The sequence below is a fragment of the Haliotis asinina genome, chromosome 5 (genome assembly GCF_037392515.1).
Source record: "Haliotis asinina isolate JCU_RB_2024 chromosome 5, JCU_Hal_asi_v2, whole genome shotgun sequence".
Lineage (NCBI taxonomy): Eukaryota > Metazoa > Mollusca > Gastropoda > Lepetellida > Haliotidae > Haliotis > Haliotis asinina.
In genome coordinates, this window is record NC_090284.1 from 848,916 (window position 1) to 863,238 (window position 14,323).

General features: G+C 42.4%; 1 protein-coding gene across 2 annotated transcripts in view; it reads left to right on the forward strand.

Moving 5' to 3' along the window:
• The window catches only part of LOC137284627 (speract receptor-like), a 147,131-nt gene that overhangs the window by 83,531 nt on the left and 49,277 nt on the right, over positions 1-14,323 (forward strand). For both annotated transcript variants that reach the window (XM_067816518.1, XM_067816519.1), the window contains exons 3-7: positions 1,212-1,332; positions 3,513-3,659; positions 4,276-4,457; positions 6,843-6,978; positions 13,995-14,149. In XM_067816518.1, the coding sequence (XP_067672619.1) occupies positions 1,212-1,332; positions 3,513-3,659; positions 4,276-4,457; positions 6,843-6,978; positions 13,995-14,149 (741 nt within the window). The remainder of the gene's footprint in view (positions 1-1,211; positions 1,333-3,512; positions 3,660-4,275; positions 4,458-6,842; positions 6,979-13,994; positions 14,150-14,323) is intronic.

Here is a 14,323-nt window from a genome sequence, read left to right on the forward strand (position 1 = left end):
CATAATGATCAGCTATCTACACAAATGGTAAAGGATGACATGTGTGAACCTAGTCAGTGTGTCTGACCAACCGATCCCGTTCCACACCTAATGCGTCAAGCATGGATTGGTGAAGACCAATTGATCCCGTTCCACACCTAATGCGACAAGCATGGATTGGTGAAGACCAACCGATCCCGTTCCACACTTAATGCGACAAGCATGGATTGGTGAAGACCAATTGATCCCGTTCCACACCTAATGCGACAAGCATGGATTGGTGAAGACCAACCGATCCCGAGCTGTAACATGGGTATCATATATAGGGAGATATTTCACCGGTTTTTACTATGCAGTATATATATTGCGCACACATCCACGTAGCTTGTACATGCTCAAGGTTTCATACATGTTTCTGTATTGCATTTCTTACATCTAATGTCCATTTCCTGACGTAGCGAGCTATTTAAGTAAAAGAGTCATATGTCTCATGTTCCTATATCATTCATTTTCTAACAAACGTTATGATTTTTGGAATGTCAGTGTAACTTTCATGAAACAAATTTACGGAGGCATTCATAGCTGTAAAAACAAACCAATGAATATGTCAGTCTGCATACAAACAATAGCCACTCTTTGCAGCGCAGTTCGATAATCTTCCCCGAATCCATCCGACTCCTCCTAATACGTGCTGTGGTCGACACCCACCGCCTCATCCCATAACTTACTCACACTTTTAAATGTTCACGCCCTGTTTGGACACTAACTGGTCTGAAAAAGTTCAAATTTTCTGATCAAATGGTTAATTCGAAACGAATTTATTGCGACTGTCGAAAATCTGAAACTTTATATGTGCTTGTATTTGTGTGGCGTGATAAATGATAATTTAATTCCTCCTCGAGACTAGTGCACATGTTTGTCATATAATTCTATTTACGGCAGCCCCTGGCAAGTGTTATGCTGACTGCCAAGTGTTATGTGACACACAGACTGTCATGTGTTATCCGACACACTGACTGCCAAGTGTTATCCGACACACAGACTGCCAAGTGTTATCCGACACACTGACTGCCATGTGTTATCCGACATACTCTCTGCCATGTGTTATCTGACACACTGACTGCCATGTGTTATGCGACACACTGACTGCCATGTGTTATCCGACACACTGACTGCCATGTGTTATCCGACACACTGCCGGCCATGTGTTAATTTACCAATCACCTTTTCAGTTGCTGAAGGAGTATGGAATCAACGTGACGTTTCGCAGAGAATACATCAGCCCCTACTTCCACAAGCACATGGAGAACCCTTTCGTCAAGATCGTGGCGGAGACCAAGACTGACACAAGAAGTAGGTGTCACGATGTAGGAAGTCATGTGTCATAGACAATAGCAGGAATATCGAGCACAGGCGTAACATAGACTGTGATATGAATATAGTGGACAGGAGTCATTGTAGAAAAGTGAACAGTGAAGGTCATGTGTATAAGATAATGTATTAGGGAGGTGAAGGTCATAAGATAATATATTAGGGTGGTGAAGGTCATGAATATGAGATAATGTAGTAGGAAGGTGAAGGCCATGTATATAAGAATACGTAGTAGGAAGGTGAAGGTCATGTATATAGGATAACGTAGTAGGAAGGTGAAGGTCATGTATATGAGATAACGTAGTAGGAAAGTGAAGGTCATGTATATAAGAATACGTAGTAGGAAGGTGAAGGTCATGTATATGAGATAACGTAGTGGGGAGGTGAAGGTCATGTATATACGATACCTACCGTAATAGGGAGGTAAAGGTCATGTATGTAAGATCATGGAGTAGGGAGGTGAAGGTCATGTGTACTAGAACCTATATAAATACATATTAGATTTCGAGAACATGTATGTAGGTGTCAGGATATGTAGGATAGTGAACAAATTGTTCACCAGTTACAACTTCTTTAGGAGTGCCTGGTAGTAGGGTTTAGTTCCGGATGTCTGGGTCTGCTGTTGGAGATGCTGTTTGTCAATCACGCAAGTCAGACTTTAAGTACCGTTTATATCTATCAGCTAGAACAAACGTATAAACATCCAGTGTACTTAGTGTACCATATGGAAGTTGATGACGGACCTATGAAATCACTTGTGTATTCAAATGATCGTGTGCAGTGTGCCTGATGTTATATTTGCGTGTCTGTCTGAGAGGAAAATTGATTTGATTATTTAGTTCAATAATCTTCTCTCAATGTCTGCCAGTGAGAGTTGGGAGGTGTGTTGCTGCGTCGCCTCACTGAAGCTGGGGCTTATCGCTCTTGACGCTGATGTTTGTCTCCCCGCTCCCCTTCTCCGATGCGTCGACCCACATATAATGCTCATGTGCATCCTCTACGAACTGATTACACTGCCCGTATCAGAGGCAGCACCAACATCTTCATGGCGAGGCGTACCTCGTGCCTTTCAGGACTTGGCACTCATCTGCAGTGCATGACGCCTATTTTTTTCAGTGTATCTTATTTGCAGACGAATCGTAATGACATACGTTTTGACCACTTTACTCATTTTTGTTCTGAAATCATGTACTGGCCAGTCACGCGGGATCAATTCATAATCAATTATCAGTGCGAAGAGCTGCAACTCCTCTAATGCGGCATTAAACAATACTCACTCACTTGTTATGGACGAATTGACCCATTCGACTGCTATCTCTCAAGTCATAAATATGTTGTGTGTCACGAGTTTGTCAGGTGAGGGTTGTGCAGTAGAAACGTCGGATAAGCACAGATTGGATTAATTACACATACCACAATGATACAGCTGCAAGACTGCTGATTTCCTCCTTAAAATAACAAACACACTTGGATGCATCACAGCATTATGGGTAATCTGCTGAAGAAGGCAATATCTGGGCAATACTTAGAAAAGGCCACTTGAAGGTCAAGGCTTCTTGAAGGTCAGTGACAGCATCTGATCGGACAACAGATACGGAGTTTCTTGCGAGGGCTGGTCAAAAAGTTCTATGCCTACATATGTATACCCCAGTATGCTTCAAGGACCTGTTGTTTTTACCTGAGCAAAATAACTGGAAATGCTGATGAAGATCGGACACTGTCCAACAACACTCCTAAGATTAGTTGGTGTCACCAGTCTAGATGTTATGTAGGCTGAGAACATTTTGATTAGCCCTCGTATTTGTTTATTACGACCTACGGGTGACAACATAAGACTTGTGACTCGTGGACATAGGTCACGTGGCATATGGAATCAGCTGGTGCATGGTTTTAGGGGACAATGTTGAAGCTTTTCGTCTTATAACCCACATAGAGCATAACACCGTTGTAATATCTTGATGGGTTAGGCTCAGTATTGTTCAATACCCTAGCATTGTTCAGAGGTGAGATCGGCAGTCAGATCTACATACTGCTGTGATTAATATCATGAGCACGACTATCGTTTATTAGGAGCCATTGCTTATGCAGTACATTAACTTGCCAAGAGTTCTCACATTGACGCTGTGTTGTAAAACCCACCTGAAGCCATCATGTTCTTCCAGTCTACGTCATGTTGGGCCTCTACTACGAGTTTATGGGACTCATGGACCACCTGTATGAAGCTGGACTCCTCGACAGCGCAGACTACTTCGTGGTGGGCGTGGAGGTCAACCAGTTCGACTCCATGAATCCCCAGAAATTCATGCAAGGTAAATTCATGCAATACCATACACACTTTCACACTTGACTGACAATCGTGCGTTTCCGAAATGGAACAGCGGAGTCCAGGACATGAGTTTCAATATTGAGTCAGTGTTATGTCAGTGACGTGTCAGTGTAGAGTCACTGTCGTGTCAGTGCCATGTCAGTCTCGTGTCAGTGTAGAGTCACTGTCGTGTCAGTGCCATGTCAGTCTCGTGTCAGTGTAGTATCACTGTCGTGTCAGTTCCATGTCAGTGTCGGAGTCAGTGCCATGTCAGTCTCGTGTCAGTGTAGAGTCACTGTCGTGTCAGTACTATGTCAATGTTGTGCCAGTGTCATGTCAGTGTCGTGTCAGTGTCACGTCAGTCTCGTGTCAGTGTAGTATCACTGTCGTGTCAGTGCCATGTCAGTGTCGGAGTCAGTGGTGTGTCAGTGTCGTGTCAGTGCAGTGTCATGTCAATGTCATGTAGGTGTAGTATCTAGGCAGTGTCGCGTAAATGCCATGTCATTGTCATTTCAGTGTTATATTAGTGAGTCAGTGCGGTCAAGTAATGTTTGCTGTGAAGACACTGAGGTCACTCGTGTGGTTTGTTCGACACTAACATCACTCTCGTTGTATTGCAGGTTTGTTCGACACTAATGTAACAAGACGCAGTGCAGCAGCCTTCCGACACTTCTTAAGTGTTGTCACCTCTCCCCCAATCATGCCCGATTTCGACATCTTCAGCAGTGTCGTCAATCACTATCTGGAGGCCCCACCATTCAACTACTCCAACCCGTTCAAGGACATGGGAGGGAAAAAGGCAGTAAGTGTTCTATATGTTCACCTGGTGTGGATGAGGAGGGTATCCACAGTACAACTCCAACTTAAAACAATCTCGTGCTTATGGATCTGTATATCAAGTATGAATGATAACAAACCTCGATAACATTAGCAGTAAAGAAACAATCAAGTTCATAAGCAAGTATAGCGCGATTGATATAAAAAGCACAAAGTACAAACTGAAAATTAATACATTCCCTCGGCCTTTGGCATTCTGTTCCTGAGCCAGGTGCGGGCCCCCGAACCACCGCGATCTTACATTTTCTGCTAGTACAAGAGGCAGGTGGTCAATCTTCAAAGTAGTTTTTACATGTCTGTATCAACATGTGCAAGAGAGAAACGACAGTTGTTGTGTAAATACGTCCCTCGTAGTAACTCCAGAGCACTGAATGCTCCTGAGCAGCAGAGTACATCTTTACAGAAGCAATCAGTGAAACGATTATTTGAGAAATTCATGTTCAGATCCACTTAGGAGTCTCGTGATAATTTTCGTCTGAGTTTATATCAGGCTGAGTGCGGGCGTTCGTTCATATGAGGTCGACTTTGTTTTACTTAATTCTTTACACATAACAACACGTGGTTTCTAACACTGATTTCATTGAAATATCTGTTTATTTGTTCCGGCGTCAGTAACTTCATTAAATTGTGTTAAATAAATTGCAGTGTTTGATTTCATGAAACTACTTTCAAATTATTTTCATTTGCAAATATTCAGTGCGTGTAATTTCATGAAACTGTTTGGTTGAAACCCATATCTAGTATACAATTAAACTAGTAAGCGTATTAAACTGATTCAACGAATCCCAATGTGTGTGGTTAGGTTGAACGATATCCTCTTAAAGGTGGTTCAGCGTGTTTCGTATCCTATAACTTTAGATTCCTTCAAATGTATTTCAAAATGCACTAAGAAATGGACTCTAGACAATCCTAAGGGTGTAATGTCATTGAAAATATTTATTTGCACACATTTCAGTGTGAGTTATGTCGTTAAAGTAGTGCATTTTGAAAGTTTGTTCCTGCATGTTGAAACAATGACAAAAAGAATGTTGGCGCAAGTGATTTGATGCTGTTTGATATCTGTAGCCAGTGACCATGCCTGTCTGTACCTTGACAGTTGCATTGTTCGACTTAAGGGGAAAGTACTGGAAGTTGAAGTCTTGTCTCTAGTGATACAGCCTTGTCGAGGTTGTTGCTCACCATGAATCTTTACCTTTTGATATAAATATGAAAAGTATGCGCCAGTTAAACTGTATTCTGTTTCTCCCGCTAATTTGTCAAACGTTGTTCACCTAAAACAATCTAGGAACGTATGGTACAAATGGTATGGTACAAAATAGAGAAATGAATCGGTATAGTTATGTCACTGTAACGTCAAATTTAGAAATTGCCCTAGAGTTTGTACCATAAAACTACCGGAAATCTTTACTTAGGTTTTCGACGTTGTAGTCTTAAGCAGCTACTGAGCTGGAAGAAGTCCTGTGTGTGTATTCTGTCAAGCTAACTGACTTCAAACATATACCAGGTTTGTATTTAGTCAGCGGAATCTCTATAAACTGTACTGAAATGGTTGCCCATGGTGGCGATACTCATGGGTGCAGTGATGTCTGTGTCGGTGTAGGTGTCGGGTGCAGATGTAGTGTGGCCTCAGCAATGAATACATGGTCAGAAAATGGCGAATATACTCAAGGTCAAATTGTGTATTGAAAACATTGCGTGGTTGCAATACTGGTGTTGTTACTCACCTTCGTGACTTCGAAAATCATTGTGAGTGACGCTAATGTACTTACAGGGTACATTTTGATTTAATTATTAAAACATCCAAATCTAAAAGAAACAACTGAATAAAACTGAGTGATACTTCTCTTGATCAAGTTACAATTCATGCGACGGAGATCTAATCATATAGAGCTTCTTTGTGAAACTGTTGCCATGTTCGTGATTTCTATGTAGAAGATAAACGCTGTTCTGAAAGACATACCGTGTCATATTAGATCATGTTGGCAACAAACAACACCACAATCAGGTTAACTCCACGGACAAACAGTGGCATGATCAGCATCAAGCTTAAGCATTCCTCATTTAAGGGCGACGGTCGGTAATCAATAGATAATGATAGATCTTTGTGGCTGTATAGGCCTCCTTCGTGGACTGTTGCAGATTTCCGATGTTACTGTGACTTGTCCAATCACAATAAAACATGGGAATGAACCCAGCATAGAACCACTAGGGACTGAAGTACATGCATGTGGAAATAATAGCTATTGCCTTCCCTTTTTCCCCTACCTGTTTGTGTGGAAGTGAGTTTTTTCATCCCCACGTACATAAACATACAAGTGGCCTTGACTACCATGCGACTGCTCCCTTGCAGATTCGACCGGAAGCTGCGTATCTGTACGACGCCGTGTGGTTGTATGCTCGTGCAACTCAAGAAGTACTTGAGAAGGGAGGCGACATTAACGATGGACAAGCCATTATTAACCAGATCATGGGAATGACATACAAAAGTAAGTAGGGTCAGGTCAGTGATGTTTGAGTGAGTGAGTGAGTGAGTGAGTGTGATTGATCAGGTGAGTGAGTGGGTGGGTTAAACGTTGCTGTTTGAGAGGAGGGCGTGTACTCGACAAAGAAACCTGAGGTGATGGAGATATCAGACGTTGTACACACTGATACAGTTCAGAAGCATGCAGATGGTGCAAGCAAAGCAAGAAACCAATCAAGTGAATGTTGGATTAGAAGCACCGATCACAGGTGTTTGAAACGCCTCAAGTTAGCATTATTGCACAAAGAATCGCTGCGCCATCCTCGGCACGCCAACCCTTCCGTCCCGGCATTCCAACGCCAACCCTTCCGTCCCGGCATTCCAACGCCAACCCTTCCGTCCCGGGACGCCAACGCCAACCCTTCCGTCCCGGCTCGGTACTGATAGAATTAAAAATGACATATGCATTCGGGAGCGTGCACCTTCTTTGTTCGGGTATGGATTTCAATTAAAGCTCTTCACTCACCAAGAGATCAAGCAATTGGACACCCTTGCGTGTCTTTGCTTTTGAAAAAAGTTGTTTTTCTCGAGTACAGCTTTTAGAGACGACCTGTATTTGTTAGGAGATCCATTGCCTTGAAAGACGTGATTCTGTGACGTCTTACTTCACAATGTCTAGCTGTCATGGCACTGGAAGTTCTTTTTTGAATTTCAGTTCATTCAATTAAATGGCTGACAGAAAACGTACACAAAGAAAGAATATTATTAATAGGAGAATGGCGTCTCATATGCGTCATTCATAAGTGTACTGCGTGTATGTATGAACATATGAACTTTCATTCTAGGCTGTGTGTGCATGCTGAGTTTGGGATGTATGTATGCTGTGTTTGGGATGTGTGTGTATAATGTGTCTGGGATGTGTCTATGCTGTGTCTTTGGGGGGGTGTATGCTGTTTTGGGGATGTGTGTATGCTGTGTCTGGGATGTGTACGTGTGTATGCTGTGACTGGGACGTGTGTGTATGCTGTGTTGTGGGGTGTGTGTATGCTATGTATGGGATGTGTGTATGCTGTGTCTGGGATGTGTGAGTATACTGTGTCTGGGATGTGTGTATATGCTGTGTTTGGGATGCGTGTGTATACTGTTTGGGATGTGTGTGTATATACTGTGTTTGGAATGTGCCTATGCTGTGTCTGGGATGTGTGCATGCTGTTTGGGATTTCTGTATGCTGTGTCTTGGATGTGTGCGCATATCGTGTCTGGGATGTGTGTGTATGCAGTGTTTGGGATGTGTGTGCATGCTGTGTCTGGGATGTGTGTATGCTGTGCTTGGGATGTGTATATGCTGTGTCTGGGATGTGTGTGTATGCTGTGTCTTTGGGGCGTGCGTATGCTGCGTTTGGGATGTGCGTATGCTGTGTCTGGGATGTGTGTGTATACTGTGTTTAGGATGTTTGTGTATACTGTGTCTTGGATGTGCGTATGCTGCGTTTGGGATGTGCGTATGCTGTCACTGGGATGTGTGTGTATGCTGTGTTTAGGGTGTTTGTGTATACTGTGTCTTGGATGTGTGTGTATGCTGTGTTTAGGATGTTTGTGTATACTGTGTCTGGGATGTGTGTATGATGTGTGTATATTGTGACTGGGATGTGTGTGTATGCTGTGTTTAGGATGTTTGTGTATACCGTGTCTGGGATGTGTGTATGATGTGTGTATATTGTGACTGGGATGTGTGTATATACTGTGTTTAGGATGTTTGTGTATAATGTGTCTGGGATGTGTGTTTGATGTGTGTATATTGTGACTGGGATGTGTGTGTATGCTGTTTGGGACGTGTGTATATGCTGTGTTTAGGATGTTTGTGTATACCGTGTCTGGGATGTGTGTATGATGTGTGTATATTGTGACTGGGATGTGTGTGTATACTGTGTTTAGGATGTTTGTGTATACTGTGTCTGGGATGTGTGTATGATGTGTGTATATTGTGACTGGGATGTGTGTGTATGCTGTGTTTAGGATGTTTGTGTATACCTTGTCTGGGATGTGTGTATGACGTGTGTATATTGTGACTGGGATGTGTGTGTATACTGTGTTTAGGATGTTTGTGTATACCGTGTCTGCGATGTGTGTTTGATGTGTGTATATTGTGACTGGGATGTGTGTGTATGCTGTTTGGGATGTGTATGTATGCTGTATCTAGGACGTGTGTGTATGCTGTGTGCGAGGTTTGTGTGTATACTGTGTCACAGGGTGTACGTGTATTTTGTATCTGGGGTCTAGTTATTCCGTGTCTGATGAGTTGAGATGCTGCTACCTTCTGAAGACCACATACACAGCTACAGAATCTCATTTTCGATGAGTTCTCAACAAAATATCCAGATATAGCTATGTTCGCTGTTTGCTCAAATGTAATAAATGGCGGTATTGATGGATGTGTTGGTTTAATTTCCACATTATATTCCGTTTTGTTTACGACACCTACTGAACTATGACGTCATTTGTTGGGGCAGTCGGGCAGCTGATGAAGTAGATTTTTATCTCATTCAGTGAGGCATTAAACATGCTGGCACCCCACCACCACCACCCCCTAGCTATCCGTACAGCTTCACGGTAGTGTGATCAATACACACACACCCTCCTACACTAAAGCTCACAATTATCTACTCTTATCAGCGGTACACACTGACATTTCATCCAAGTTAAAAGGCAAGTCCACTGTGATCGGCAGTACTGGATTAATCAGCTATTCATTAGCCTGGAAGCCCACTTAATGGCCGGTTAGTGGGACAGCCCATTATACATTGTGATCAATATGCATTTGAGCCCCATGGCCTCGAGATATCCGGCACACACTGCTTCACAATCGGCTATTTTCTCACAACTGGGTGAGGCTATCTCGGCTGCACCATTGTGGAAATACTTTCCTACCTCTATAGAAATACTTTGGTACCTCTATTTAAATACTTCGGCACCCCTGTCGAAAGAAGAAATACGTTTGCGAAAAAAAACGTATCGCACAGCTTTGGTTTATCTTTGGTTCCGACAAAGAGGTGCAGTTACTTGTGAGAGGCAGTGTGCACACATGGTGTTCCACAAAGAGTGACGGCAGTTTAGAATCTTTGAAACCCTACATATCACTTGTCACTGATGGCTTACCGCCGTATGTGTTCACCTCAGCACAGGATAATAGCCTGTGTTCAGTGTGTGTTTACAGACCGCTGTCTCCGATCAGATTAGAACACATTCAATGAAGTGGTATTTTAAAGTGATTCAGTTGTATAACACATTCCGTTTGACCTTGTATGTGACTCTGTGATTGATGGTCACATGAAATACATCTCTGCGTCTCAATCACTGCACCAGCAGGCTATAGAACCACACGGCATCTTAACATGAGAGGATGTTCTTAAGACGTTAATATTTCTGTTAATATTCGCCATGCATAATTCCCGTACACAGGACGTAGACAGACAAATAAATCTACTCGGTATGTAAGTCCTCGCCCACTACGCCAAGTCGCGGCCTGACTGCAGAAACAAGATTATCAGCTGATGGTGGAAGTTTGCCTGACAATTGTTGAGGATGAATAATACAGAGCCAGCCGGATAATTGATTAAGTCGATATGTCGCCTAACACCATGACATCTCATACAAGTTACAACCAGAGTCCACTCTGATCAGCTATACTGGATTAATTCATCATTCATTAGCCTCGGTGTCCTCTTAATGGTCAGTTAACGTCCGAGGTCCGAGCTCTATACACTGACGAGTTGCAGGCGCATACAAGGACTATGGATTCTGTCCGGTGTAGGACTAATGTGGAAGCGTTAGCTATGGGCAAAGTCACCAATTACTGATCAATGATGCATGTGGCCTTGGCGGCCACCATTATAACGTCCTTCGAACAAACATTACAAGAATGCGATTGACAATATGTACACTTCACCGTAGACTCCTCCTCATCATCATCATCATCATCATCGTCGTCGTCGTTATCGTCATCATCATCATCCACGTGTCATGTTCTCGGAAACGATGGACAAGCAACTTTTTGGGCCCATTGCCAATGAAGTACTTATGTAAATCAATATAGGCATACATGTGGAAGTATGTACTTATTCCCAACATATAACCCCCATTATCACTAATCACATATCTAAATGCATCAATATTATTATTGTCTATGCTGGTGTTGTGTGGCTGCACGCTGAGGCAGTAAGTCCAAGAGGGTTTAATGAATGATGTCCCCCTGTCAAAGCCCTGACACATGTATGTCTTCTGACAATGCGCGGTCACAGACGAGCTACAACTGTCTGGTGTTATATGTCTTGCGTGGTCTGTGCAGTTAATCAAGTGGGAAGTCTCCAGCTTCTGGTCACAGCCGTCCAGCTCGGCTTTGAGAGAGCCAGCGAACACATCGGTTTGTTGGCTTCATTATCGTAGGATGTGTACCTCTACCAACACATCTGATATAAACAGTTGTGTGTAACTTGTAAGTTTGAAAGATCTGACATTACGTTTCGGAAAAGTGCATTATGACTGCCAGATCTTTGTATCCTGTTTCGCCCACGGAGGCGAAAACCAAGAGAACTGTCGTTTTGTAAAAGTATAATTCGTGATACATGCACCAGTGACACATTTGTCAATAGATATATATGTCAAGCAGATCGCTTAGTTCGTTAAGTTTTGAAATCCCACCATTCCCTCGTAGCAACAATGTTGACATAAATACAGTCTTAAAAAGGGAGAAGCATACAAATCATTATTCCATTCTAAAAGTCGACATTTGGGGGAACAGATGATTCAAACTCTTACAATCCATCTTGCATGAGCAGTAGCAGAGGTGTGTTCACTGAAGGTGTGTGAGCGGTGTGTTCATTGAAGGTGTGTGAGAGAGGTATGTTCATTGAAGGTGTGTGAGAGAGGTATGTTCATTGAAGATGTGTGCGAGGTGTGTTCAGTAAAGATGTGTCACAGACGTGTGTTCACTGAAGATATGTGAGAGAGGTGTGTTCACTGAAGATGTGTGAGCGGTGTGTTCAGTAAAGGTGTGTGAGAGAGGTGTGTTCACTGAAGGTGTGTGAGAGAGGTGTGTTCACCGAAGGTTTATGAGAGGTGTGTTCAGTTAAAGTGTGTGACAGAAGTGTGTTCATTGAAGATGTGTAGCAGAGGTGTGTTCACTGAAGGTGTGTGGCAGAGATGTGTTCACTGAAGGTGTGTGGCAGAGATGTGTTCACTGAAGGTGTGTGGCAGAGATGTGTTCACTGAAGGTGTGTGCATCACGACTGCGACGGCACAGTCCTAAATGTTATATCTTACACGCTGACGTTTCTCTCTATTGATGATAATCGCTATGACAATAATGACAGCTGGACATTGTCCAGGTGGGTAGTTTGCCTTGCTCCCAGGCTGCGCTGAATGCTAAACCCATGGGGTTTAGTAAATCTATCATTTAAAGAGGCAAGTCTAGATAGGCGGACAATATAAGGACGCCGGTCTTGTATAGCTATAATTTGTCCTATTTTTGTACAGTATTTTTTTTATTTCCGGATATTTCATTGAAGCAAATAGTTACTGATTTAGAGACCTCAGCAAGTGTAATATTTAGTAAGCCCTGATATGTTTTAGACAGCCAGTACTCCATATGAAACCTTCTCTGGCTGACATATCCTGTCCCTCCGGCAAGCCTTGTGTGCCATATATAAACATAATCACATTGGGTGTCAAAGGTTAGCTGTCATGAAGTCCGGTTAGGTCAAGGCAATAGAACAGATACACAGTATGGGCGAGAACACAGCGACGGCTCTGTGCATTTAGAGGTGTCATCAGTCTCAACACATTGCCCATGAATGAATTAGGGCAAATATACATGAAAAATATCTACTGTGGCTTAACTGGATACAGACGACTGGCACACACAAGCCGATTCCCAACTGTGAATTATATCTATATGATATCTGGTTAGTAGTCATAGTGAAATCTCCATACATTTACAGTATTGCATTATTGCTGCATTTAGAACATCTTCCCAAAGGTTTACAACAAGTATTCGCATTAAGGACACCTTATAAAGGGGTTACAAAAGGTGTTCGCATTAAGGACACCTTTCTAATGGTTTATAAGTATAAACATTAAAGACACCTTATAAAGGGTTTACGACAAGTATTCTTATTAAAGATACCTTATAAAGGGCTTATAACAAGCATTCGCATTAAGGACACCTTATAAAAGTACAACAAGTATTCTCATTAAGGATACCTTTAAAAGGCTTACAAGTGTCGCAATTAAGGACAGCCTTTTCATAACAGTTATTCGCATCATAAAAGTTTACAAAAGGTGTTAGGGACACTTTATACAGGGTTTTCAACAAGTATTTGCAGTAGGGACACCTTTCAAAGGATTTATGACAAGTTCATTATTGAGACTATGTATCACAACTTCGAATGTTTTCCATTACTTTATAACAAACGTGCCATGTCAAGACATTATTCAAACTCAATACCACACAACAGATATTTAAACTGAAATATTTTGAGACAATGTACATTATTACTGTCACTTCCAATGGTCCTCTTGTGACAGATGCGCACTGCCTTCTTCATCGTATTTCCGTGAGGCAGTCTGAATCACATAGTTTAGCCACATAAAATGTCAATGTTAAAACCTAAAGCAAATCGGTTGTTTGAAAAACACCCTCTATTGCGCGTTATTATGTGAAATATATATAGTTAGGAAAACAGTGGTCTTACGTGGTCAGGACCTACTGTAAATTGAAGGATTACAAAGTGTAATCACATCATCATCATCATCATCATCATCATCGTCGTCGTCGTCGTCGTCGTCGTCCTTGCAAGGTCTATCACCATCTGGGGCGAAAATGAAAGATTCATTACAGACACACAGGTGTCTAGGGCTTTTGGAATTCCTACGATATCCTGGGTCAAAGATAACCTAGGCCAAGCTAGATTTCTGGCAATCTTCACAGCAAGAATTTTACAGAAATATAGATCCTGGTAGATAATTCCAATCTCCTTCTCACAGGTGCGCTCGGCTACATCAACCGCATCAACTCCAGAGGGGATGCAGAGGGCAACTTTTCCTTAGTTGCACGTAGACCAATACCGGAAAACCCCGACGAGTGGGGATTGCTGCCTGTTGGTGTGTTCCGATTGAATGACAACATCTCAGAACTGCCGGTATGTCGTAACCCAAGTCGTACATCTGTTCACATTTGTCATATAGACAGATGGACACGCAGCAAATATATAATTACCTTTATTCTTCTTTTAATTATGTGTATTTGTGTCATTAATGAACGTGATTGAGTCTTTATGAGAAATACAACACACTGCGCCACAGGCATAAACCAA